This window comes from Phyllobates terribilis, unplaced genomic scaffold (genome assembly GCF_046119375.1).
Source record: "Phyllobates terribilis strain yellow unplaced genomic scaffold, ASM4611937v1 Scaffold_5__5_contigs__length_657084704, whole genome shotgun sequence".
NCBI lineage: Eukaryota > Metazoa > Chordata > Amphibia > Anura > Dendrobatidae > Phyllobates > Phyllobates terribilis.
The window spans coordinates 14,417,234-14,443,325 of NW_027362765.1; the positions used below are offsets into that span (position 1 = coordinate 14,417,234).

The 26,092-nt window shown below is 44.2% G+C and overlaps 2 protein-coding genes across 4 annotated transcripts in view; one reads left to right on the forward strand and one right to left on the reverse strand.

The window, feature by feature from the left end:
* The window catches only part of LOC141271760 (uncharacterized), a 54,530-nt gene extending 44,865 nt beyond the window's left edge, over nt 1-9,665 (forward strand). For all 3 annotated transcript variants that reach the window (XM_073681868.1, XM_073681867.1, XM_073681866.1), the window contains 6 exons: nt 4,775-4,966; nt 5,096-5,275; nt 5,359-5,482; nt 5,566-5,660; nt 5,859-5,949; nt 7,666-9,665. In XM_073681868.1, coding sequence (XP_073537969.1) covers nt 4,889-4,966; nt 5,096-5,275; nt 5,359-5,482; nt 5,566-5,660; nt 5,859-5,949; nt 7,666-9,020 — 1,923 coding nt within the window. In that variant the 5' untranslated portion in view covers nt 4,775-4,888 and the 3' untranslated portion in view covers nt 9,021-9,665. The remainder of the gene's footprint in view (nt 1-4,774; nt 4,967-5,095; nt 5,276-5,358; nt 5,483-5,565; nt 5,661-5,858; nt 5,950-7,665) is intronic.
* LOC141270496 (uncharacterized) overlaps nt 1-26,092 on the reverse strand; it is a 462,326-nt gene that overhangs the window by 315,739 nt on the left and 120,495 nt on the right. The window lies entirely within an intron of this gene.

Genomic DNA, 26,092 nt, shown 5'->3' on the forward strand with positions numbered 1-26,092 from the left:
TTGGAAACGATGGCCCCCAAGGGATTGAATGAGACTCTTAGTTTTGCCCCATTTTTGTGATTGACCACGTGCGTTCTCTTCCTCTACTATAATTAATAACTTTCAATTTGGTGCCTCCCTTGAGACTCTGTGGTGGTGTGTTTGCAGCAATTTTTATTTTTTATTTTATACTGTGTGGTGTTGTTTTTGATTATTAAATGTATGTTTTTTGTTTATATTTGCCCAGGTTGGCCCTCTCTTTTCCTAGAGAAATGCCTCAACTCAACATTTATATTCTACAGCTCATCTCTCTCGATTGGACACGCTTGTTCCAACCAACTTTAATGTTTAAATTACTTTATGTCTCATGAATTTGCCTTGCCTTTATTCTTCTGTATTGGTATTACCATTATATGTATACACTCACCTATGTTGGCATCCTGAGCGCATGCACCCGGCGCATTCACGTCCCTGGTCTCGGCGCTCGGCGTTTTCCTATCCGTGACCGCGCAGCCTCTGCTGCGCACTCCCGGATGTGACTGCCGTGCGGCTTATTGCCGGGTCTGCTCTGCTCCGTGCGCATGCGCCATATATATTATGCCATTGTCTGGGCTCCAGTCACGTGGTGCACACTGTGACCTCCCACCTGGGTATTTTAAGGTCCTTGTACAACACATCACTACCTTCACTTGATAAAGCTGTTTATATTCCACGCGAAAAGCGCGTTGGGAAGCGGTAAATACCTACAAGATATCTTCGGCGCTGCGTCCATACAGGGTAAGCGATGCTACTGTCCATACTGAATGTTTGGCGGTCTCCATACTGACAGGAACTCCCGCTACAGGTTTTTTCATTGTATTGTTATTATGGCTGAATCATGTCAAATACACTGTTTACATACCAATGGGTCATGTTAAGCCTCTTACCCCTATGTGAAACCTGAGTGTGGCGTTTCTTTTAGTTTTCACACTGTGTGACATAAGACACCCCCTGGTCATGTTTGCGCCCTTGCTGCTAGTCTCCATTTTCCTCCTGCCCATGTCTTTTTTTACATGTATTGTTGGTCTGTATGTGCTAATAAAGTTATAATGAAATTTTTTTACTCAATCTGAAAAACTCCGTGTTTTCTGTCTATCTTATGTTTCTTGGAGTTGTTTGTTTGCTGTGGCACACGGCCGCTTTTGACGGAGGTGTGTGCCCTCAGGGATTTTTTGCCACCCTTATGCAGTATGTATGATGCCCCCCCACACCGTGTAATGCCCCCATTATGCCCCTTATCCAGGATGTATGATGCCCCCACACAGTGTAATGCCCCCATTATGCCCCTTATGCAGGATGTATGATGCCCCCACACAGTGTAATGCCCCCATTATGCCCCTGTAATCAGGTGACCGGATGTGACACACAGACAAACACAAACCCTCTAACAGTATGTTACTTTATCTATGTGTGTTGGTCCGGACACACATAGGCCATTATATTCTCCGGCGTGGAACACATAATTACAGGCATGAGCAGATGAGCAGTCACGGGTACGAGTTGCTCGGCAGCAATCAGTTTTTCTGGCATTTCAGTGTAAAGCGCATCACTTCCAGACATGCACACTAAGGGATGAACATTATCGGATCTCAAGCGCATGAGAAGGAGAAATAGAGCAGGCGCTGTACATAATTCTAGACAGACTCCATTCTATATGTCCTATGACAATTCACCTCTAGGGTCTCCTAGTCTGTGGAGTGGTTTGGATGAAGTGGGATATTTAAACATGGACACCTGGCTATTAGGCACACTATGCTGAACATCATAAATTGCCCCCACACAGTGTAATGCCCCCATTATGCCCCTTATGCAGTATGTATGATGCCCCCCACACAATGTGATGCCCCTATAATCAGGTGACCGGATACAACTCACAGACAAACCCTCTAAACGTATGTTACTTTATCTACTGACAAGGGTGATGGTCCGGACACATATAGGCCATTATGCTCTCCGGCGTGGAACACATAACTACGGGCATGAGCAGTCACAGGTATGAGTGGCGCGGTGGCAATCAGTTTATCTGGCGTTTCAGTGTAAAGCGCGTCACTTCCGGGCATGCACACTAGGGGATGGACATTATCGGACCTCTAGCTCATGAGAAGGTCATGACTCCATTCTATATGTCCTATGACAATTCACCTCTATGAATGGGAATGGGTCTCCTAGTCTGGGAAAAGGGTTTGGATGAAGTGGGATATTTATACATGGACACCTGGATATTAGGCACACTATGCTGAACATCATTATCATCCCTGTATCAAGCCTCCGGATGAACCTGTTGTGGAAATGCGTTGAGGCAGATTATTGAAACATTCTCTAAGAGTTAACTAGGGCTTCTGAGGGACACTGACCGGTGATCGGGGTCGCCATTGTCGTTCCTTAGGGCGCCAACCTCTGCGACTCGGCAGTATCAGCTTTGCTTAGGTACAGCATAGGGTACGGTAGTGACTGTATCAATCATTCACCAGCCCTGCCTAATAGGCTTTTGTACATTGCAGGCACAGACACCATTATTAGGCATTTAAGTATCGTAGTAACTAGGCGGCCCCATATTATTGAGCACTTGGGGAAGGAGGGGCATTGAGCCGAACTTTGTCAAACCTTCTTAGATGCCATGTTTGCTTTTGACAGCAGCAAGTGGTTAAACTGCCAGGGTTTGTATAGCAGCCGCACCTGTGCCATCCCTGCGGTGTACATCTATATTTTGGTGCCCAAAAGAGTTAATTTCTTTTAAAACAAATGTTTAACATGTTAAAAAGTAACAGAATGTGTCTGATGCTTTTTGCATGTTTTTTTCTTTTTACAAGAATTGTTTGTGCACATTTTCTTTTGAAACATTCTAATATCTGCTTTTTTATGGAGTTTTTCTTGTAATATAGGAAAGCCTAAGGCCAGAAATAAACCCCCGAAAACACTGTACATGGAAACTTTGATATCAAATAACTCCTGTCTTGGTGTCCTTACAAACAAGCTTTTATAAATGCCTCAAACTTCTGTGTGTGATTCAGACATGAGATCTAATGTGATAGAAGATGACAGTCTGGCAAAGACAGGAAACATATACACTGCTCAAAAAAATAAAGGGAACACTTAAACAACAGAATATAACTCCAAGTAAATCAAACTTCTGTGAAATCAAACTGTCCACTTAGGAAGAAACACTGATTGACAATCAATTTCACATGCTGTTGTGCAAATGGAATAGACAATAGATGGAAATTATTGGCAATTATCAAGACACACTCAATAAAGGAGTGGTTCTACAGGTGGGGACCACAGACCACATCTCAGTACCAATGCTTTCTGGCTGATGTTTTGGTCACTTTTGAATGTTTGTTGTGCTTTCACACTCGTGGTAGCATGAGACGGACTCTACAACCCACAGAATTTGCTCAGGTAGTGCAGCTCATCCAGGATGGCACATCAATGCGACCTGTGGCAATAAGGTTTGCTGTGTTTGTCAGCGTAGTGGCCAGAGGCTGGAGGCGCTACCAGGAGACAGGCCAGTACACCAGGAGACGTGGAGGGGGCCGTAGGAGGGTAACAACCCAGCAGCAGGACCGCTACCTCTGCCTTTGTGCAAGGAGGAACAGGAGGAGCGCTGCCAGAGCCCTGCAAAATGACCTCCAGCAGGCCACAAATGTGCATGTGTCTGCACAAATGGTTAGAAACCGACTCCATGAGGGTGGTATGAGGGCCCGACATCCACAGATGGGGTTGTCCTCACAGCCCAACGCCGTGCAGGACGCTTGGCATTTGCCACAGAACACCAGGATTGGCAAAGTCGCCACTGGCGTCCTTTGCTCTTCACAGATGAAAGCAGGTTCACACTGAGCACATGTGACTGACATGACAGAGTCTGGAGATGCCGTGGAGAGCGATCTGCTGCCTGCAACATCCTTCAGCATGACCGGTTTGGCAGTGGGTCAGTAATGGTGTGGGGTGGCATTTCTTTGGAGGGCCGCACAGCCCTCCATGTGCTCGCCAGAGGTAGCCTGACTGCCATTAGGTACCGAGATGAGATCCATAGACCCCTTGTGAGACCATATGCTGATGCGGTTGGCCCTGGGTTCCTCCTAATGCAGGACAATGCCAGACCTCATGTGGCTGGAGTGTGTCAGCAGTTCCTGCAAGATGAAGACATTGAAGGTATGGACTTTCCTGCCCATTCCCCACATCTGGGACATCATGTTTCGCTCCATTCACCAACGTCACGTTGCACCACAGACTGTCCAGGAGTTGGCTTATGCTTTAGTCCAGGTTTGGGAGGAGATCCCACAGGAGACCATCCGCAACCTCATCAGGAGCATGCCCAGGCGTTGTAGGGAGATCATACAGGCACGTGGCGGCCACACACAATACTGAGCCTCATTTTGACTTGTTTTAAGGACATTACATCAAAGTTGGAACAGCCTGTAGTGTATTTTTCCACTTTAATGTGACTCTGGCCAAATATGTTTGTAGAGCTGTAGTAGAAGATGAAGATGCCCTCATCATGAAGTAGTTATTTCTCATGTCACGTGTAATGAATATCTCCTCCGATATTTCTAATGCCGATTCCAGTGTCTGTAAATGAGACGAGAATTAGCGTTATGGAAGATGAGTCTATGAGAAACGTATTCAGCTGCAGACTCCGAGGAAGAAACTGCTTGTTGTCTGTGGCCTAAAATATATAGGTTTTATTAGTGGATGTAAAGAAGAAAACTAAATACTGTAAAATAATCTCTTCATGTTTCCCCTTATTATTTCTCAGGATTTTTATGATATAACATCGGCTCGTCGTCTTCTCATTCCGGTCTCTACAATATCTGATTCTGTCAGCGGCCATCTACTATAGAAGAGAATTTTTCTGAATTACCCATCAAAGATGGAAATGGACAGAGACACGATGGTGGAGAGGATACTACACGTCACCCTAGAGATCCTCTTCCGGCTTACTGGAGAGGTGAGAGATTCTGATGACGTCACATTACATCATTCTTATCTATGGGAATAACAGATGGACAGAACTGGAGAGGTGAGGACTCTGGAAATGTCTGTAGTGAGATTTATTAATGTGTCTTTCTATAACCAGGATTACACAGTAGTGAAGAAGACCTCTAGTGAGCGCTGTCAGGGCCCTCTTTCTGAGGGTTGGGGAAGACCCCTGAGCCTAATCATGGGGACTCCACCTCACCCCCTGAAGCATGAGGATATCAATGACCAGAAGATCCTAGAACTCGCCCACAAGATGATTGAGCTGCTGACTGGAGAGGTGACACTGCTGGGAATGCTGGGACATTATACAGTAATGCTATAAAGCGATCAGGGGCATGACGGTATCATTGTATGTGTCAGGTTCCTATAAGGTGTCAGGGTGTCGCTGTCTATTTCTCCACGGAGGAGTGGGAGTATTTAGAAGGACACAAAGATCTATACAAGGACGTCATGGTGGAGGTTCCCCAGCCCCTCACATCACCAGGTAATAGACAGGACTAAACACACACGGCCTAGAATTATCTGTATGTAAAGAATGAATTCAGTCCCTGTATGTGTTTCCTCCAGATCTATCCAGCAAGAGGACAATGCCAGAGAGATATCCCCGTCCTCTTCCACAGGACTGTAAACAAGAAGATCCCAATGTTCCTCAGGATCATCAGGTAGATGGAGAGAAGGTGGCATGAGATCTCCCCTATGATATGTAGACAGCTGTGAAGGTCTTGTGTTCTGTCTTGTTTTATCAAACAGGATTATATGTTTCAGATTTGTGTAATGAGAACAGTGGAGATAGTAGGTTTATAGCTGATCATAGATGGGACTTCTCCATCTGTCTGTGACTTTTACAATATTTGTTTCAGGGTGAAGATCTGACCCATATTGATACTACAGAGAAATATGTGAGGGGTGATGAACAGTGTAAAGAGGAGATTCCTACATATGACTACCCAGGTGAGAAGGAACCACTAAATGCTGAGAAGTCACAGATTCTTCTCAGTCACTGGCTGTGGCTGCTTTATCAGTCGTGTAGTCTGGCGGTATTACAATGGTGTGATCACCATTTTGCCTCTAGACCACAACATTCTCCTCCACCAAAAATCGTTCAAATGACCTTGGGCAATGAAAGCCCTTTTCTATAGAATTTACAACCTGTAGGATCCATCTATTTCCTGGGATGAGAACATTCTGACCGTTACTTGCCCAGATCTGTAAACTACAAAGCCAAATGACAGTGTATGTAGAATGTGCTGACACGTTAGAAAATCACTTGAAGAAAAATATTATGATGGGCCTGTAAGAGAAAGCGGAGGGTAATGATGCTTTTGGCTTTCTAGAACCCTGATATCTTATTGGATGAATCTACCTTCTCTCCCTTCTATGCTGCTGAATGTGCTCATATGGTCCCTACAAGACCAGGTCCAGTCTTTATAGCCAAACTTCACGTTCATAATTTGATAACATTAAATGTGCAGTGAGGGTTAAGTGTGAATTTCTGTACAATAACAACAGTTTCCCTTTATCCTGACTTTTCAATGTCTTTTAAAACTGACTAATATTTCTTCTTGAAACTCCTCTGACAGAAAATATTGGCCCTTACAATAGTTTAGATTGCCAAGAGCCACCGAGCCCCATACTCCAATTACCCCAGCTTTAGTAGGGTGCGGTGCTTTCCAATTGGCTGAAGCAGGGAGCAGATTACTCCAGCTGGACAGCACACACACCCAGACTGGATGGTACTACTGGTCCCAGCAACCCTAATCTTAGTAGCTGGACAGAGCCTGCACCGCCCGGAGCTTCTGGGTCCGATGTCTCCTCCATCACCAGTGCCGCCTGTAGAATGAATAATGCGGCTCCTGGTGACAGAAGCAGACGTCGCTGGAACAGATCCCAGAGGAGATGGGACACACTATTTGTAGAAGCCCTAATGTGACAAAATAATAGAAAACTAGAGCAGTAGAAATCCCCATAAAGTGACTCCATTTTGGAATTTTTAACCCTCTATGAATTAATCTATAGGAGTAGTGACTATTTTGATTCAACGGTCACTTTCCGGAAATTAGCACACAGTGGATGGTGAGTGAAAATTGCAAATATGTCATTTTATTGCCCAACACATATTGCCCAGATTGTGCTCCAGGAGACACACAACATAAATTAACTGGATTCTTCTCACTATAGTAATACCAAATACGTGGATGATAAATGTGGTTTGGGCGCACTGCAAGGCTCAGAAGCGAGGGGGAGATCTGACTCTGGGAGAGCAGATATTGCTGGATTGGTTTATGGAAGCCATGTTGCTTTTCAAGAGCTTTTGAGGCACTAATAATGTGGAAACCTCTGTTGTTTCACTGACAGATGATGGACCTGAGTGGGGTTTGTTTTTTGTGAGATGAGTAGAAGTTTTATTGGTATTATTTTCGCCTACATAACATTGTTTGGTGGTTTTTTATTCCATGTTTGGGAGGCAGAATGAACAAACAGTTGGACACCACGCTCTACTGGTTCATCCTATGAGGTTTTCTATTAGACGGTGAACTGTTATTGTCTTGGTGAATAATTCAATATTTTTACATAACTTACCATTTTTACAGTCAGTAGAAATGTTCAAAAATATGAAATTTAAGGATATTTTTATTGAAAAATAATAATTGGTTTTATTCTTTCCAGGTGACTGTACCAGGAGATCAGAGGGACAGCTGACATCTTCAATTTTTAAATCAGATGATCTTGATATCCCACAGGATACAATTGAAGCGAATGACATTACTCCAGATATACCATCATCCCTTCACAGCAAAGATCTGTCATTTAATCCTATGAAACAGGTCCTGTCTTCTGATTCATTACCGACTACTAAGGAAAATCATAGTCACAAAATAAGCATTAAAAAACGAACTCCTAAATCAAAGAAGCCATTTTCATATTCAGAATATGGAAATAGTTTTCCCCTTGAAAAGTCTTTTATTAAACATCAAAAAATTGACACAGTAGAGAATAGATTTTCTTGTTCCAAGTGTGGTAAATGTTTTAACCAGAAATCAAATTGTCTTAGTCACCAGAGAACTCACACAGGGGAGAAGCCATTTTCATGTCCAGAATGTGGGAAATGTTTTGTAGTGAAATCACACCTTGTTAGACACCAAACACTTCACACAGGGGAGAAGCCATATTCATGTTCAGAATGTGGGAAATGTTTTGGGAATAAATCATCTCTTCTTAGACACCAGAGCAGTCACACAGGGGAGAAGCCTTTTTACTGTTCAGAATGTGGGAAATATTTTACACAGAAATCACACCTTGTTAGGCATCAGAGAATCCACACAGGGGAGAAGCCTTTTTCATGTTCAGAATGTGGGAAATGTTTTACTCACAAAGCGCATCTTGATAGCCACCAGAGAACCCACAGAGAGGAAAAGCCTTTTTCTTGTTCAGAATGCGGGAAATATTTTACACAGAAATGGAATCTTGTTAAGCACCAGAAAAGTCACACAGGGGATGAGCCTTTTTCCTGTTCAGAATGTGGGAAATGTTTTAACCAGAAATGGAATCTTGTTATACACCAGAGAAGCCACACAGGGGAGAAGCCTTTTTCATGTTCAGAATGTCGGAAATCTTTTCCAGCTAAATCAACTCTTTTTACACATCAAAGAACTCACACAGGAGAGAAGCCTTTTTCATGTTCAGAATGTGGGAAATCCTTTAACAATGAATCAGCTCTTGCTAGGCACAAGAGAACTCACACAGAGGAGAAGCCTTTTTCATGTTCAGAATGTGGGAAGTGTTTTAACCAGAAAGTGAGTCTTGATAGCCACCAGAGAATCCACACAGGGGAGAAGCCTTTTTCATGTTCAGAATGTAGGAAATGTTTTAACCGGAAAGCGCATCTTGTTAGCCACCAGAGAACCCATACAGGGGAGAAGCCTTTTTCCTGTTCAGAATGTGGGAAATGTTTTGTACACAAACCATCTCTTCTTTATCACCAAAGAACTCACAAAGGGGAGAAGACTTTTTCATGTTCTTAATGTGAGAAATGTTTTACATGGAAATCAACTCCTAATAAACATCAGAGAAGTCACACTGGGGAGAAGGCTTTTTCATGTTCACAATGTTGAAAATGTTTTAACCTAAAATTGTATCATCTTTATCCTTTCACCTCCGAGCCTGTTTTTACATTTCTGACCAGGCCAAATTTTACAATTCTGACCAGTGTCACTTTCTGTGGCAATAACGCTGTAACTTAACGAATTCCAGTTGTTCTGAAAAAAAATTTTCGTGACACATTGCACTTTGTTTCCCATAAATTTGGGTCAAGTTTTTTTGCGCTTTAAGGTATATGGAACAGCAATGAGAATAGATATAGGTGTCATTTTGATATGTAGAACAATGAGTGATTTAAGTGTAGGTGTGTGAAAACATGATAATGAAAGTGCATGATAGAGAGGGAAAAATGTGTAATTAAATTTCATCATATAAAATTAAGTTGGAACTAATTACTTCACAATGATATCTGAAGTATAAATATGTAAATAAAGTAAATAGTGCTAAATGAATAATAGGTGGAAAACATTACTACACATTGCAAAAAAATGGTGATAGCGCGGAACGTCTGATGCGAGGTTGAGCTACACCCGAAGTCTGGTACAGGTTAGTGCTGGACATTTGGCACAGATCAAACTTTAGGTTAAAGGGGTACTCCAGAGAGAGAGAACAAGTTTGAACTGTTCCTGCACTCATACACTATACAGATGAGATGGTCAGTGCAGTTTAGTTATCTTTATAACCCTTGCAATTCCCTGTGACACTCCCCCTCCTGTCTGGGTCATTACATCATACACAGTCTTCTGTTCCTCCTGTAAGGAACAGCAGTTTGATAACAGCAGGGGACATGGTCTGCTCAGGCTGTTCAGACCTCCAGCCCCTAATATCTGTCTCTATTCAGTCTGATAATAGGGGGGAGGGTGGGTCTGCTCAGGCTGTTCCCAGCTGCCCATCCCCTGATATCTGTCTCTATTCAGTCTGATAATAGGGGCGTGGTGGGGGTGATCTGCTCAGGCTCCTCCCAGCTGCCCATCCCCTGATATCTGTCTGTCTCTATTCTGTCTGATAATAGGGATGTAGAGGGGACGTGGTCTGCTCAGGCTGTTCCCAGCTACCCATCCCCTGATATCTGTCTCTTGAGACTGATAATAGGGGCGTGGTGGGAGGTTGGTTTGCAGGCTGTTCCCAGCTGCCCATCCCCTGATATCTGTCTCTATTCAGTTTGATAATAGGGGTATGGTTGGCGTGTGGCCTGCTCAGGCTTTGCTCAACTGCTCATCCCCTGATGCTTGTCTATTCAGCCTGATAATAAGGGAATTGTGGGGGGGGGGTCTGCTCAGGCTGTTCCCAGCTGCCCATCCCCTGATATCTGTCTCTATTCAGTCTGATAATAGAGGCATGGTGGGGGGTGATATGCTCAGGCTGTTCCCAGCTGCCCATCTCCTGATACCTGCCTTTATTCAGTCTGATAATAGGGGGGAGGGTGTGTCTGCTCAGGCTGTTCCCAGCTGCCCATCCCCTGATATCTGTCTCTATTCAGTCTGATAATAGGGGCGTGGTGGGGGTGATCTGCTCAGGCTCCTCCCAGCTGCCCATCCCCTGATATCTGTTTGTCTCTATTCTGTCTGATAATAGGGATGTAGAGGGGACGTGGTCTGCTCAGGCTGTTCCCAGCTACCCATCCCCTGATATCTGTCTCTTGAGACTGATAATAGGGGCGTGGTGGGAGGTTGGTTTGCAGGCTGTTCCCAGCTGCCCATCCCCTGATATCTGTCTCTATTCAGTTTGATAATAGGGGTATGGTTGGCGTGTGGCCTGCTCAGGCTTTGCTCAACTGCTCATCCCCTGATGCTTGTCTATTCAGCCTGATAATAAGGGAATTGTGGGGGGGGGGTCTGCTCAGGCTGTTCCCAGCTGCCCATCCCCTGATATCTGTCTCTATTCAGTCTGATAATAGAGGCATGGTGGGGGGTGATATGCTCAGGCTGTTCCCAGCTGCCCATCTCCTGATACCTGCCTTTATTCAGTCTGATAATAGGTGGGGGGGGTGGTCTGTTCAGGCTGTTCCCTGCTGCCCATCCCCTGATATCTGTCTCTATTCAGTCTGATAATAGAGGCATGGTGGGGGGTGGTCTGCTCAGGCTGTTCCCAGCTGCCCATCCCCTGATACCTGCCTTTATTCAGTCTGATAATAGGGGCGTGGTGGGGGGGGTGGTCTGTTCAGGCTGTTCCCTGCTGCCCATCCCCTGATATCTGTCTCTATTTAGCCCACGAACAGGGGGGAGCTCCCTTCTAGTAGCAGTCATGTCAAGAAGATGCAAATACACGCTGTGATCCTCTGCTGTACGACCCCTGACAGTGCATAATGTGTCCTGCCATGTGTCATAGATGGAGCAGAGGCCGAGCACTGTATTGGCTTATTCAGTACTGACAGAGTTAATCCCCCCCTCCCCCATATCAATTTGGTAGTGTCCTGACCCCTGCAACTATCACTCTGGATTCTCAGGTGTCTCCTCAGCCTGAGGAAAGCCGCATCTGTCAGACATGATAAACTCCCCAGTGCTCTGTGCCTGATACTGTGCACCAAACATACATGGCTTATAAAATATCTATCTTACAGTATCTATCTATCCATATATACAGTTGTGCTCAAAAGTTTACATACTCCGGCAGAATTTTTGCTTTCTTGGCCTTGTTTCAGAGAATATGAATGATAACAAAAAAACCTTTTCTCCACTCATGGTTATTGGTTGCGTGAAGCCATTTATTGTCAGACGACTGTGTTTTCTCTTTTTAAATCTTAATGACAACCAAAAACATCCAAATGACCCTGATCAAAAGTTCACATATCCTGGTGATTTTGGCCTGATAACATGCACGGAATTTGACACTAATGGATTTGACTGGCTAGTTAAGGTAACCTCCTCACCTGTGACCTGTTTGCTTGTAATCAGTGTGTGTGCATAAAAGCTGAGTGAGTTTCTGGGATCCAGACAGACTCTTGCATCTTTCATCCAGCCACTGACGTTTCTGGATTGTGAGCCATGGGGAAAGCAAAAGACTTGTCAACGGATCTACGGGAAAAGGTAGTTGAACTGTATAACACAGGAAAGGGATACAAAAAGATATCCAAGGAATTGATAATGCAGGTCAGCAGCATTCAAACTGTGATTACCAATTGGAAAATCTGGCTCTGTAAAAACCAAACCACGGTCAGGTAGAGTAACAAAAATTTCGGCCACAACTGCCAGGAAAATTGTTCGAGATGCAAAGAAAAACCCACAAATAACATCAGCTGAAATTCAGGACTCTCTGCAAACTAGCAGTGTGGCTGTTTCAAGATGCACAATAAGGAGGCACTTAAAGAAAAATGGGCTGCATGGTCGAGTCACCAGAAGAAAGCCATTACTGCACAAATGCCACAAAGTATCTCACCTACAATACGCCAAACAACACAGAGACAAGCCTCAAAACTTCTGGAACAAGGTAATATGGAGTGATGAGACCAAAATGGAACTTTTTGGCCACAACCATAAACGTTACATTTGGAGAGAGGTCAACAAGGCCTATGATGAAAGGAACACCATTCCTACTGTAAACCACGGAGGTGGATCGCTGATGTTTTGGGGATGTGTCAGCTACAAAGCCACAGGAAACTTTGTAAAAGTTGAAGGAAAGATGAATGCAGCATGTTATAAGTAAATACTGGAGGCAAATTTGCACTCATCAGCCCAGAAGCTGCGCATGGGACATACTTGGACGTTCCAACATGACAACGACCCAAAACACAAGGCCAAGTCGACCTGTCATTGGCAACAGCAGAACAAAGTGAAGGTTCTGGAGTGACCATCTCAGTCTCCTGTGAGCCACTCTGGGGAGATCTCAAGCGCGCAGTTCATGCTAGACAGCCCAGGAATTTACAGGAAATGGAGGCTTTTTGCCAAGAAGAATGGGCATCTTTACCATCTGAGAAAATAAAGAACTTCTTCCACAACTACCATTAAAGACTTCAAGCTGTCATTGATGTTAAAGGAGGCAATACACTGTATTAAGAACTGGGGTATGTGAACTTTTGATCAGGGTCATTTGGATGTTTTTGGTTGTCTTTAAGATTTAAAAAGAGAAAACACAGTAGTTTGACAATAAATGGCTTCACCCAACCAATAACCACGAGTGGAGAAATTTTTTTTGTTATCATTCATATTCTCTGAAACAAGGCCAAGAAAGGAAAAATTCTGCCGGAGTATGTAAACTTTTGAGCCCAACTGTATCTATCTATCTATCTATCTATCTATCTATCTATCATATATCTATCTATCCAGGAATGCAGGAAATGTTTGAGATGAGTAAACTCTTCTCACTCAGGGGAGAAGCCGTTTTCATGTTCAAAATGTGGGAAATTCTGTAACAATGAATCGGCTCTTGTTAGTTGTCATAGAAAAATTGAAAATCTTTTCTTCTCCTTTGTCATAGATATTAAGAGAATATTAACTATTTCTCCCAAGCCCCTCGCACCCCTCCCTTATCCATCTTTGTCACAAGACAAGAGCTAGCAACCAACCATTTGTCAGTACAAGAGCTGTCTCCATGTAAATCTCACCACAAAAACCCAGTTAACACACACATGATGAGTAAGGCCTTGTAAACAAATGCTGGCAAGAGAAGTGCCACCAACCTACTTAAGATGCGAGTGAATTTCCCCTGGCAGAGGCAGGGGACAATCAGATGCAGGCTTGCGATAATTCTACAGATAACTTGTAAAATTTTATTCCCAGGACTTCAAAGGGAGTTTAACCAAAATCTCCAGCCTCTTAGGCACTGACACAAAATACTAAATATTGTAAGTTCCATAAGTCTGCTAATAATGACACTCATATTTTTAGTGGCAGGGTCAGCCAAGGAACAAGATGCTTATTTTTTCAAAGCCGTAAGCCCCTCCGTGGAGCTGTAGCACAAAAGCATCAGAATAATGGATCGCAACTACGCCATATGTGGTCTCTAAATGAAGGTAAAATCATAACGGAATTATGGCGTCGTTTGCAAGCTTCTGCGTTCAACGAGCGATAAGTTATCCCAGACGTTAGTTTTTAATAAAGACATGAAGGGTGGAGCCCAGCCACTGTGATGTCAGTACAGGGGGGTGTGGGCAGGTCTCTCCCTTCAGCATAAAATAGTTTGCTGAGGTTGGAATAGCATTCATTGCCGGGAGTATATATTTATTATATGCAACGGATCCTGTTCGATAACAGTCAAATCTGGAGCGTCTCCCCTCCACTTATATTGAAACGTCTCAGCGATAATATAGTAAGTTCTTCTTTAATCCTTATTATTTTGTGTAACTGCTTAAGTATTGTAATATCCGTGTACATTTTTCATAACACTGCCTCCCTTTTGGATTAAATATAAAATGTAATAGTTCTGTTTCTTTTGTGCTGTAATTGTTCCCTCCACAAAAGCCATATGCTACCAGAACGAAGGCGTCTGACCAGGCCAGTATTATATTTCAAACTCGGTCGGTGGTGGCAGCGAATAATATATATAATATTAATTATTGGGCTATCGTGAAGCTGACAGTGACCTTACGGGGCATATACACATATTCCATGCTTTAGGTATCGGCAAGTGACCAGTGAATGTATGGCGTCACACCTCCGGATTCTAAGTAGTGAGTAGTCGGTAACGTATGCTCACGGATCCCTGACGAAATCCTGACAGTGACGGCATGGTGAAATATTGTGTGATCTCCCCAGTGTCATCCCTCTAGTGTACCTGACAAATTGGTGGCAAGCGGTGGGATTATACAGAACATCAGTGGCTGGATTGCACAATCGTTTCTGTCACTGAAAACTTGCACGATTCTTGTGAGAATTCTGTGCAGAGTTTTAAGAAAGCAGACTCAGTGTTTTAATATTTTTTTTTATCTGGGACATTACTGTACGTGTAGCAGTTGCATCCCCTCCCTTTCTCTTGTTTTTCTGTCCTATCTTTTATTTGGCAATAATGGCTACACGTGAAGAGCCCTGGTATCAACAGCAGACGAAGGTCACTATCACTGCCCTCTGTGAGCTGAGGCAGATTGACCCCACGGGCAAAACCAAGGCCCAAATGATTACTGAACTGTTGCAAGGTGCCACAGAGCCCGTCCGACAGCAAAGCCCTGATGATGGGGCGGCCAACCAAGGCCCGGATGGCGCTGCTGCAGGGGTCCCACCTGTGATTGCCAGCCACCTGCAGATGGCCTTGAAGCAGCTCACCACAGACGATCATTATGGACGACTGCAGCTGATCCTGAAATTCCAGGAGCGAGCAGAGCAACGGGCCCAAACTGAGCGAGAGGCTGCTGAGCGACAGACCCAAGCGGACCGAGCTGAGCGAGAGGCCCAGGCTGAGAGAGCTGAGAGAAAGGCCCAAGCTGACTGAGAGGCTGCTGAGCAAAAGTGGCAAGATGAGCAGCGGCACTAGCTGAAGCTAGCCCAGATTCAGAAGAAGCCATCCACTCTACCGATCCGTGAGTCCAACAGCATCAACAGCTTTAAACCCTGTCCTGAGCATATCCCTGTAATGGAAAAGGACAGAGACATATTTTTGCGAGAATGTGAAAAAGCCTGCAGACAGTATCAGCTGCCTGCCGACCACTGGGCAAGGTACCTAACTCCAGGGTTCCGAGGAAAAGCTCTGGAGGTGTTTGCTTCTCTCCTTCGAGAACAAGATGGAGACTATGAGGCCATCAAGCAGGCCCTGATAAAAAAAAAAGTACCAGCTGACTCCGAAGGTTTACCGGAAAAAGTTCAGAGCCCTATAACGTGGACCACATGATAGCTACAGTGATGTGGTGGATGGGCTCAGAACCAACTTTGAGCAGTGGGTCCAAGGACTGTCAGTTACCACCTTCGAGGACATGAAGGATCTGATGGTGAAGGACCAGTTTCTTCATCTTTGCCCTGTGGAGATGAGACAGTTTGTGCTGGACCGGAAGCCGAAGAAAGCCGCCAAAGTCACCCAAATAGCAGATACCTATGAGGTCAACCGCACACCAGAGGTCCGGAAGTCAACCGCCACCAGCTGGAAAGGGGATAAGCCTACAACCACCCCCAGTGTTCCAGCCAGCCGGCCCTCAGCGGGTCCTGCCCCATCTTCCAGCACCCCATGCCTGCATCTGACTCCCGTAAGTGCTATACCTGTGACAAGACTTGTCACATCAGCCTCACCTGCCCACAAAGGCAGAAGAGCCCCACACCTAAGGCCCAGGGGCCTACTGCAGCAGTTCTTTTTGTGGGTGGGGCGGTTGGGGGGTCTGTGACAAGTTGCAATCCGTCACCGTGGGTGATAAAGTCATTATGGGGCGCAAGGACACTGAAGCCGAATGGACCCTCATCTGCCCTTAGTTGGTGTTCCCTGAAGACTTTATCCCCGGGAAAACCCTGACTGTCACCGGGATTGGGGGTGTTCACCGCCCTTTGCCTGTGGCCTAGGTTTTCCTAGACTAGGGTGCGGGGAGGGGGTTGCGGGAAGTGGGGGTGTCCGAGAACCTTCCGACCAATGTTCTATTGGGGACTGATCTGGGAAGGTTGATTGCCCAATATGCTCCTGACAACCCTCCCGGATCTGATAATGTCTGTGATGAAAATGCTGATTGTATGAACACTGATATGATGAATAATAATGATATGTATTGTGGTAACGGAGTGCTCAGCCATGTCGCCCTGTGGGGTGATGTTGCTGAGGACCCCCAAAACGGAGCCAGCATGAGTGTTAAGGGCGATGGGAGCAGGCACAGGGATCTTGAAGCCTGTGGTCCAGTGCCGCCGACCAGTGTCATGATGGACTGTGACTTGGCCGGTCGTAGCTGCCCCATGATTGGCACGGCTCCTGAGGTATTGGTGGATGAGGGGGAGATGGTGCCCCCAGCCTGTCAGGCTGATGGTAAAAGATTGTTGTCCTCCGGGAAGACGGCCTAAATAGCTGCTGTCACCCGGAGTATGAGTACTCAGAACACACATGATGCGCTGCCTTCTGGGTCCTCATCCCATGGTGGGACAACAGAACTGGCTGTGGACCCAGAGCCGGTCCCAGCGAGGTTGGGGTCCTAATGTCACTTCTGGCTACCTCCAGCCAGGAGTTCCAGGCGACTCTGCGCACAGATGCCAGCCTAGAGACATTAAGGGACCTCGCAGAGAAGCCCATCTCCGAAATCGATAAGAAGAGGGTATTCTGGGATCAGGGGAGGTTGTACCGGGAAAGGGTCCCCTGTAACCACCAACAGGAGTGGGTGAGAGAAAGACAGCTGGTAGTGCCCTATCAGTTTAGGGAGCAGTTGTTGCGAGTTGCCCATGAGATTCCACTAGCTGGACACTTGGGGGTCCACAAAACCAAGGCCTGGCTGTCGCACCATTTCTATTAGCCCCAAATGAGGACAGATGTTGCCAACTACTGCCGCTCCTGTATCACGTGTCAAAGAGTGGGGAAGTCGGGGCATCCCCCCAAGGCTCACCTGATCCCTTTGCCAGTGATAGAAGAGCCATTCCAGAGGATTGCAGTGGACATCATTGGCCCACTGGCCATTGGCCATCCCCAGCATCTCTGGAAAACAGTTCATCCTCACTGTGGTAGACTATGCTACCCGGTACCCGGAGGCTGTAGCTCTGTCCTCCATTCGGGCCGATAAGGTGGTGGGTGCCCTGCTTGCCATTTTTTCACCAGTAAATTTTCCCAGGGAGATGCTACGGACCAGGGGACTCAGTTCATGTCTCGGTTAGTGGACGCTCTGTGTAAGAAAATGCAGGTGCAGCACCTGGTATCAAGTTCGTATCCCCCACAGACCAATGGCTTGTGTGAACGATTCAGTGGTACCCTTAAGCAGATGCTTAAGATGCTGGTCGAGTCCCATGGGCCCGACTGGGAGTGGTACCTCCCACACCTGCTCTTTGCTTACAGAGAGGTACCACAGGCCTCAACGGGGTTCTCCCCCTTTGAGTTCCTGTATGGCAGACGAGTCTGGGGGCCCCTTGGTCTTGTTAGGGAATCCTGGGAAGGGGAACTGAACTCACCCGAAGTGTCCATCACAGAGTATGTCACGCGGCTACGTGACAAAATGCAGGCAATGACGCAGCTGGTGCATGAGAATATGGTGCACGCCCAGCCAGAAGCTGTGGTACGACCGGAACGCCCGGGAGCGGCTGTACGAAGTGGGTCAGAAGATGTGGGTCCTAGTCTCCATGACCCAGAACAAGCTTCAGGCGGCCTGGGAAGGCCCATACTCCATATGACAGCAACTCAATGATGTGAACTACATGGTCACCATTGACCATGCCAGGAAGAGGCAGAAGGTCTTCCACGTCAACATGATGAAAGCCCATCATGACCAAGAGGCCTATTCCCTTCCTGTGTGCAGCGTCCCCGAAGAAGGCGAGACAGAAGTCCTGGTGGATTTACTGGCCGCCGCCCAGGACGGAGGATCTATTGAGGATGCGGAATTCAATCCGCAGCTATCCACGGACCAGAAGTCCCAGCTGTGGGAGGTGTTCCGGCCTTACCTGACCCTCTTCACGGGTGTACCAGGGAGGACACAGCTAGCTGTCCACCAGGTGGACACAGGGAGTCACCCAGCAGTCCGTCAATCTGCTTACCGTGTCTCTCTAGAGGTGCAGAAAGACATGAAGGCGGAGATAGATGAGATGTTGTGCCTGGGGGTGATCCAAAAGGTCAAAAAGTGCGTGGGCCTCGTCTGTAGTAGTGGTCCCGAAAAAGAACCGGACCACCCGTTCTGCGTAGACTAAAAGAGGTTAAATGCCATCACAGCTCCCGGTGCTTACCCAATGCCACGCATTGATGAGCTGCTGGATCACTTAGCCAGGGCCCGGTACTTGACAATTATGGACTGAGGATACTGGCAGATTCTGTCTCAGGAGGTCCAGGAGAAGTCCGCCTTCATTACACCGTTCGGGGAATATGAATCCCTCGTCATGCTTTTTGGCATGAGGAATGCACCTGCCACTTTCCAGCGATTAGTCAGCCAGCTGCTCAAGGGACTGGAGGGGTTCGCGGTTGCGTACCTGGATGACATTGCCATCTTCAGTCCCACCTGGGAGGAACACCTGGCGCACCTGGAGTAGGTGCTCAGGCGGGTCCAAGGCACTGGGTTGACTATAAAGCCTGCAAAGTGTCAGGTAGGCATGACGGAGGTGCAGTACCTCGGACACTGAGTGGGTGGCGTAACTCTGAAGCCAGAGCCCGGAAGGTTGATGCTATCACCTTCTGGCCCTCCCCCCAAAACCAAAAAGCAGGTGATGTCCTTCTTGGGTACGGCAGGGTACTATAGGAAGTTTGTTCCCAACTATAGTGCTCTTGCTAAGCCTCTGACGGACCTCACGAAAAAGAAGCTACCACTGACAGTCAACTTGACAGCTGACTGTGAGCGGTCCTTCACGGCGCTGAAAGTTGCACTGGCCAGTTCTGCAGGCGCCCAACTTCGCCCGGCGGTTTGTATGAGTGTCTGAGCGAAGGGTCTGAATACTTATGACCATGTGATATTTCAGTTTTTCTGTTTTAATAAATTTGCAAACATTTCTACATTTGTTTTTTTTTTTCAGTCAAGATGGGGTGCAGAGTGTACATTAATGAGAAAAAAAAAAGAACTTTTTAGAATTTACCAAATAGCGGCAATGAAACAAAGAGTGAAAAATTTAAAGGGGTCTGAATACTTTCCGTACCCACTGTATATACAGTACAGACCAAAAGTTTGGATACACCTTCTCATTTAAAGATTTTTCTGTATTTTCATGTCTTTGAAAATTGTACATTCACACTGAAGGCATCAAAACTATGAATTAACACATGTGGAATTATATACTTAACAAAAAAGTGTGAAACAACTGAAAATATGTCTTATATTCTAGGTTCTTCAAAGTAGCCACCTTTTGCTTTGATGACTGCTTTGCACACTCTTGGCATTCTCTTGATGAGCTTCAAGAGGTAGTCACCGGAAATGATTTTCACTTCACAGGTGTGCCCTGTCAGGTTTAATAAGTGGGATTTCTTGCCTTATAAATGGGGTTGGGACCATCAGTTGTGTTGTGCAGAAGTCAGGTGGATACACAGCTGATAGTCCTACTGAATAGACTGTTAGAATTTGTATTATGGCAAGAAAAAAGCAGCTAAGTAAAGAAAATGAGTGGCCATCATTACTTTAAGAAATGAAGGTCAGTCAGTCCGAAAAATTGGGCAAACTTTGAATGTGTCTCCTTCAAGGTAGTTAGATGCAATTGCAAAGTAAGTAGATGTTTTTTGTCCAAACCATACTTGTGTTTTAAATCTGTTGTGAAGGGTGTACAAAAAAAAACAGTATCACCTTCAATAGCTCCCAAAATCCTCTCTTCATCATCGGCCATATAGGCAAAAACATGAGATGGTTCCTTAGATGGATTAGAATTAGACATTTTAAAGAAAATATACAGTGCAAGCTCCAATGGTTAAGTATATCCAATATGCAAACGGTGAAGCACAAGCAAGCTTAAGAAAGATGGCGGGTGCAGAGCCCAACAGGTATAACCAAACCTCAATAATATGGAATAAATGTATTCCTGAAATTGAAGAATTTAGGGTTCTCCTTTATTTTCATATAAAAGAGCAAATAATTTGAAAGATAAATTTGTGCACTCTGACATTGGATCATTTACGGTAAATCTTCTATACAGAGTTCTGTTCTGGACGTAGACGTTTGGGTAGCTTCCCATGTTTTGGTTGCATTAATTGTAACCTTATGTTAAAAGGGGAATATTTTATATATCCAATTACTAAAAAACACTATGACATAAAATTCTATCTGACTTGTGAGAGTGAATACGTTATCTATACTTTACAATGTCCGTGCAAATTAATACACATAGACAAAACAACTTGTGATTGTAAAACGAGATTTAATCATCATCGCTATACGATCAGGAAGAAAAAATGGATCTGCAGTTTCCAAACATTTTCTTGAAATGGACATAAAGTGAAGGATCTCATGTTCTGTATTACAGATCATGTCCCTATGCCAAGGAGAGGTGGAGGTAGAGAAAAGATACTGAAAAAGAAGGAATTAAAATGGATTTATAAGTTGAATGCATTAAAACCAAATGATCTCAATGTGGATTTTAAGTTACAGTTTAATTTGATGTATATATGTCCCATATATGACTTTCTTCAAAATTAACTGTATAGACTTTTCTCACATTTTTTACACTATTTTGCACTTTATTTTTATCTTCACAGATGAGTGATAGATAATAGGACTCACCTTTACACTCAATAGACTTCACCAAATTATGATGTACATCTAATATTATTTGAGATTGTTTAGTATATATAGAAGTGATTTTTTTCACTTGTATATCTTTGGTTAGTTTTATGTATGCCGTCCCTTTAAACGATAGATTGATCAATATGTGAAAAGGTTAGTTGCTGTGATATAATATATAAGAGACATGGCGCTTATGATGTATTTTGTTGTATAATATTAGTGTTCCAGTGATTGGATAGAGTTAGTAGCACAACATACTTTAGCACAGTTGTATGGGTTCAATTGCATAGATGTGCGCAGTAGTTAAATGTCCTTATATTATATAGAATAGACACTAATATGGCGGCACGCATGCACTATGAGGTTCTGAGTCATTCCTGTATAGTGAAAATATATATCTTTGTACCGTGTTAGCCAGTAGATAGGAAAATATTTAGATTTGAGAGTCCTCAGTGGTTGATACCTTTTAATGGCTGAATGAAAAGATGGTAACAAGTTGCAAGCTTTCGAGACTACGCAGGTCTCTTCATCAGGCATAGTATAACCCAAAATCTGAAGAGTCACATATTTATACACAGCAGGGCACAGGAATAATGCAATAGATGCAACAGGTGACGGAATATGTCTCTTGTTACATTGACACGCGCCGTAGTTGAATGTCTTCATATTGTGGAGAATGGTCTCCAATATGGCTGTACACACGCACAATAGACTTATGCATCACTCCCATGTTTCCACGAGTTGCAGATATGCGCAATTAGATTACAGGGACGCCGCATACAGCCGGTCAGGGGAATATTAGTCACATCAATGGCTGAGACTTTGTTTAAATCTTACACAGGTGAGATGATATCAATTAATATAACTATGACATTGCTGGCACTTTATACACAGGTATACTGTACATTAAGGGAGTGGACTATTCTGAATTATTATGTATATGTGGATGAGTCTATGTATATTTATGCACTGTATCTAAGCACTTTTCATGATTTTATGGTAATTATAATTGTTATAATTCTAATTGATGCACCTTTATATGATTCACTTGATTGGATTATGCACTGCTTGAAAAAGTTCCTCAATAGGAACGAAACGTTGCCATTGCCATTACCACCATGACTATGTGTCAATAAACCAATAGAAATACAGTGAAGACTGGAGTGCTGCCTTTATCTTCATTGAATATTATTGAGGTTTGGTTATGCCTGTTGGGCTCTGCATCCGCCATCTTTCTTAAGCTTGCTTGTGCTGCACTGTTTGCATTTTGTATCCATCCATCTTTCTGTTATTGGACTAAATAGAGACAGATATCAGGGGGCTGTAGCTCTAAACAGCCTGGAACCACCATGCCCCCTGCTATTATCAGGCTGCTGTTCCTTACGGGGGGGGGGACTGAACATTGTGTATGATGCAATGAACCTGACGGGAGGGGGGAGAAGTGAGGGGCAGATTCTGACACATGAAATTGCAAGGGTTATAAAGATAATTAAACTGCACTGACCACCTCATCTTTATAGTTTATGAGTGCAGGAACAGTAGAATTTTTTTTTTTATGCTCCGGAGTACCCCTTTAATGCCTAGTGTGAGGAAAAAGATGAGTGGTCAGGTCACCAAAAACTATAAATAAATAGATAATAAAAGTTAATAAAATACAAACATAGATAAAAACATATATATACATAACAAGAAAAAAACTACAAGCTAATCAAGTGAAACAAGGGGAACTGGTGATCAGAGAAAAGAGGCGTAATTTAAAGTTTCATTGAGGCCATTGAGGTGCGAAGAGTCCAAATCCATCTCACTTCTTTCTGCGCGAGTAAACGAGTCACATTGTCACCACGAAAGTCAGATAATATACAATCTATTAAAATAATTCTTAGGCCTGAAGGATCGCAGGCATGGTGGGTTTTGAAGTGCCTTGGGATAGGTTTAAGATGGTCCAAGGTATCTTCTTTACCTGCAGCAGTGATGTCCCTCACGTGTTCTCAAATTCTCAATCTAAAAGGACGTGTAGTTAAGCCAATAAAAATTTTGGAACACGGGCACGTAGCATGATAAATCACTGCTTTCGTAGTATATATGATGGTTTTGGTGATCGTATAGCGTTTATCAGAAGAGAGAAATTCAGTGGCATGGTCAACATTGGGGCAGGCTATACATTTGCCACAGGGTGAGCAGCCCCATTGCTGAATAGGTTTCGGTAGAAGAGTAGGGATCAGGGTAGATTGGTTGGTTATTAACAGGATAGAGACTTTTGAGTAGATGATCCTGAAGATTAGGTGATCGTTGAGCTGTAATTAGGGGTTTTGATGGCAGATATTGTTTAAGAGATGAATCACTGGTAAGTATGGACCAATGTTTCCTCATGATGTCACGCATTAAATGCCATTGGGAATGAAATTGCATTATCATTGTTACCTGATTTTCGGCTGTTGGTTTTTTAGTTGGAAAAATTAGTTTTTGCTGATCAGTATTTTTGGCTCGATTGGAAGCTCTTTTTATACTCCCGTGGCTATAGCCCCAGTCCAGAAATATTTGTTTCATCTCTTCAGCACGAATTTCAAAATCTTCAGAAGAGGAGCAAATGTGACGGATCCTGAGAAACTGTCCGATAGGGACGGATTTGATGATATGCGCTGGATGTGCAGAGTTTGCGTGCAGAAGATTATTCACTGCAGTTTTCTTTCTGTAGATATCAGATTGTAGCATGCCAAAATCGTCACGTTTTATCGTTACATCCAAAAAATGTATTCTGTTGGTAGGTCAATTTAATATTTAGATTGTTGTCATTAAGATGTGGTGAAAGAAGGAATTTAAATCAGTGACTCTACCACGCCAGATAAAGAAAATATCATCAATGAATAGGGTCCAGAAAATGACCCGATCCATTGTACCCTCTGAGGAGAAGAGATCCCTCTCCCACAGCCCCAGGAACAGATTTGCATGGGATGGCGCACAGACTGCACCCATGGCTGTCCCCTGGAGCTGTAGGAAGAAGGATCCATTGAAGGTAAAGAAGTTGTGAGTTATCATAAACTTCAATAGAGAGTGGATGAATGCAATCTCCTCAGTGCATAGATTCGTCTTGCCCAGAAAGAACAAGGAAGCTTTGAGTCCATCATTATGTCTAATATTGCTACATAACGATTCCACGTCACAAGTGATGAGAATCATATCCTCCTCAATATGCAATGAGTCAATTTTCTGAAGCAGTTCAGTAGTATCTCATAGATATGAGGGAATGGTCTCTACAAGAAGTTTTAAATGTGAATCAATGTAACGACAAACATTGTCAGACAAACTACCCACACCAGAAATTATTGACCTTCCTGGGGGAAGATGTGGGTCCTTGTGAATTTTAGGTAGGAGATAAACAGTGGGTATTGTAGGTTCTTTGATGGTCAAAGTGTATTGTATCTCCTTGGTAATAAGGTTACTATCCTGTGCAGTCTGAAAAAGAGCGGTCAATTCAGCCCCGTAAGATGATAACGGGTTAAATGTGAGCTTTTTGTAGCACGATCGTTTAGTAAATGATTGGCCTCATTTTCATATAGTTTTGATGGCCACACAACAATTTTCCCCCCTTGTCTGCTGGTTTGTATACTACATTACGTCTTTTTTTGAGTTGGTTAAGTGACATATGTTCTGATGTCGTTAGATTATCTCGATAGATAATTGCAGGGATTTTTTCAAAGGCTTCTGAAACTAGTTGGGCAAAAATATCCACATTTGGGCACATAGAAATGTTTTATAGCCATAATGGCTTTGTATCACACATCCCCCTTTTCCCTATCATTCACTTTATGCTCTCTTTATTTATTTATTTATATTTCGATTATATATATTATAATCTCCGGTCCTCCCAAGACCTCCTTCTCTCCTTTACACTTACTCGTTCCTCACCCAATCGCCTCCAGGATTTCTCCCGAATATCTCCCATCCTATGGAATTCTGTGCCTCAACACGTCCGTTTAGCGTCCACATTTGGATCCTTCAGACGGAACCTGAAAACCCATCTCTTTAAACAAACTTACAGCTTGCCATGACCTTGCTTGCTGCCACCTCAACAACACCGGAGCTATTGCAACCCCTCAACCTACTGTCTCCTTCCCCATTCCTGTAGAATGTAAGCCTGCAAGGGCCGGGTCCTCTTCCCTCTGTACCAGTCTATCATTGTTAGTTAGTTTACTGTAAGTGATGTCTGTATTTGATATGTAACCCCTTCTTATGTACATCACCATAGAATCAATGGCGCTATATAAATAAATAATAATAATAATAGCCGACCTAATCCATTTGGTAATGGTTGTCATAAAGGATGTTAGGCCCTTGTGTGGTCGATCAAGAGAAGAAAATTGGTATGCTGGAATGCTTCTGTTAACAAAAGATAGGCGTAGATGCCCTGGCCAAATCCAGACGAGTAGAGACTATGCCCCTAGGGGTGAAGTTTAGATAGACAAGATGAGGGGAGGACAATGTCCTCATTGATGTAGAAAGTCAAGACCACTTTTGGAAGAAATGATGGCATGCAGTGGTGAAACTAGAGTCTGATGAGCCCTGGTGCAAGATTTGGACCGACCCCCATCCTGAATATATATAAAAACACATGTGCGTTGTTTACCTGTAGATTTTCTGCATCTAATGCAATTCTGTGGGGAAATGTTTACATAAAACTCACTACACCTGCAAGAGAAATGAACATGTTGTGGAAGTGAAACATGCACCGCAGGTCAGTTGACACTGAGTAAAACGCACTGTGGGCACAAGATTTCT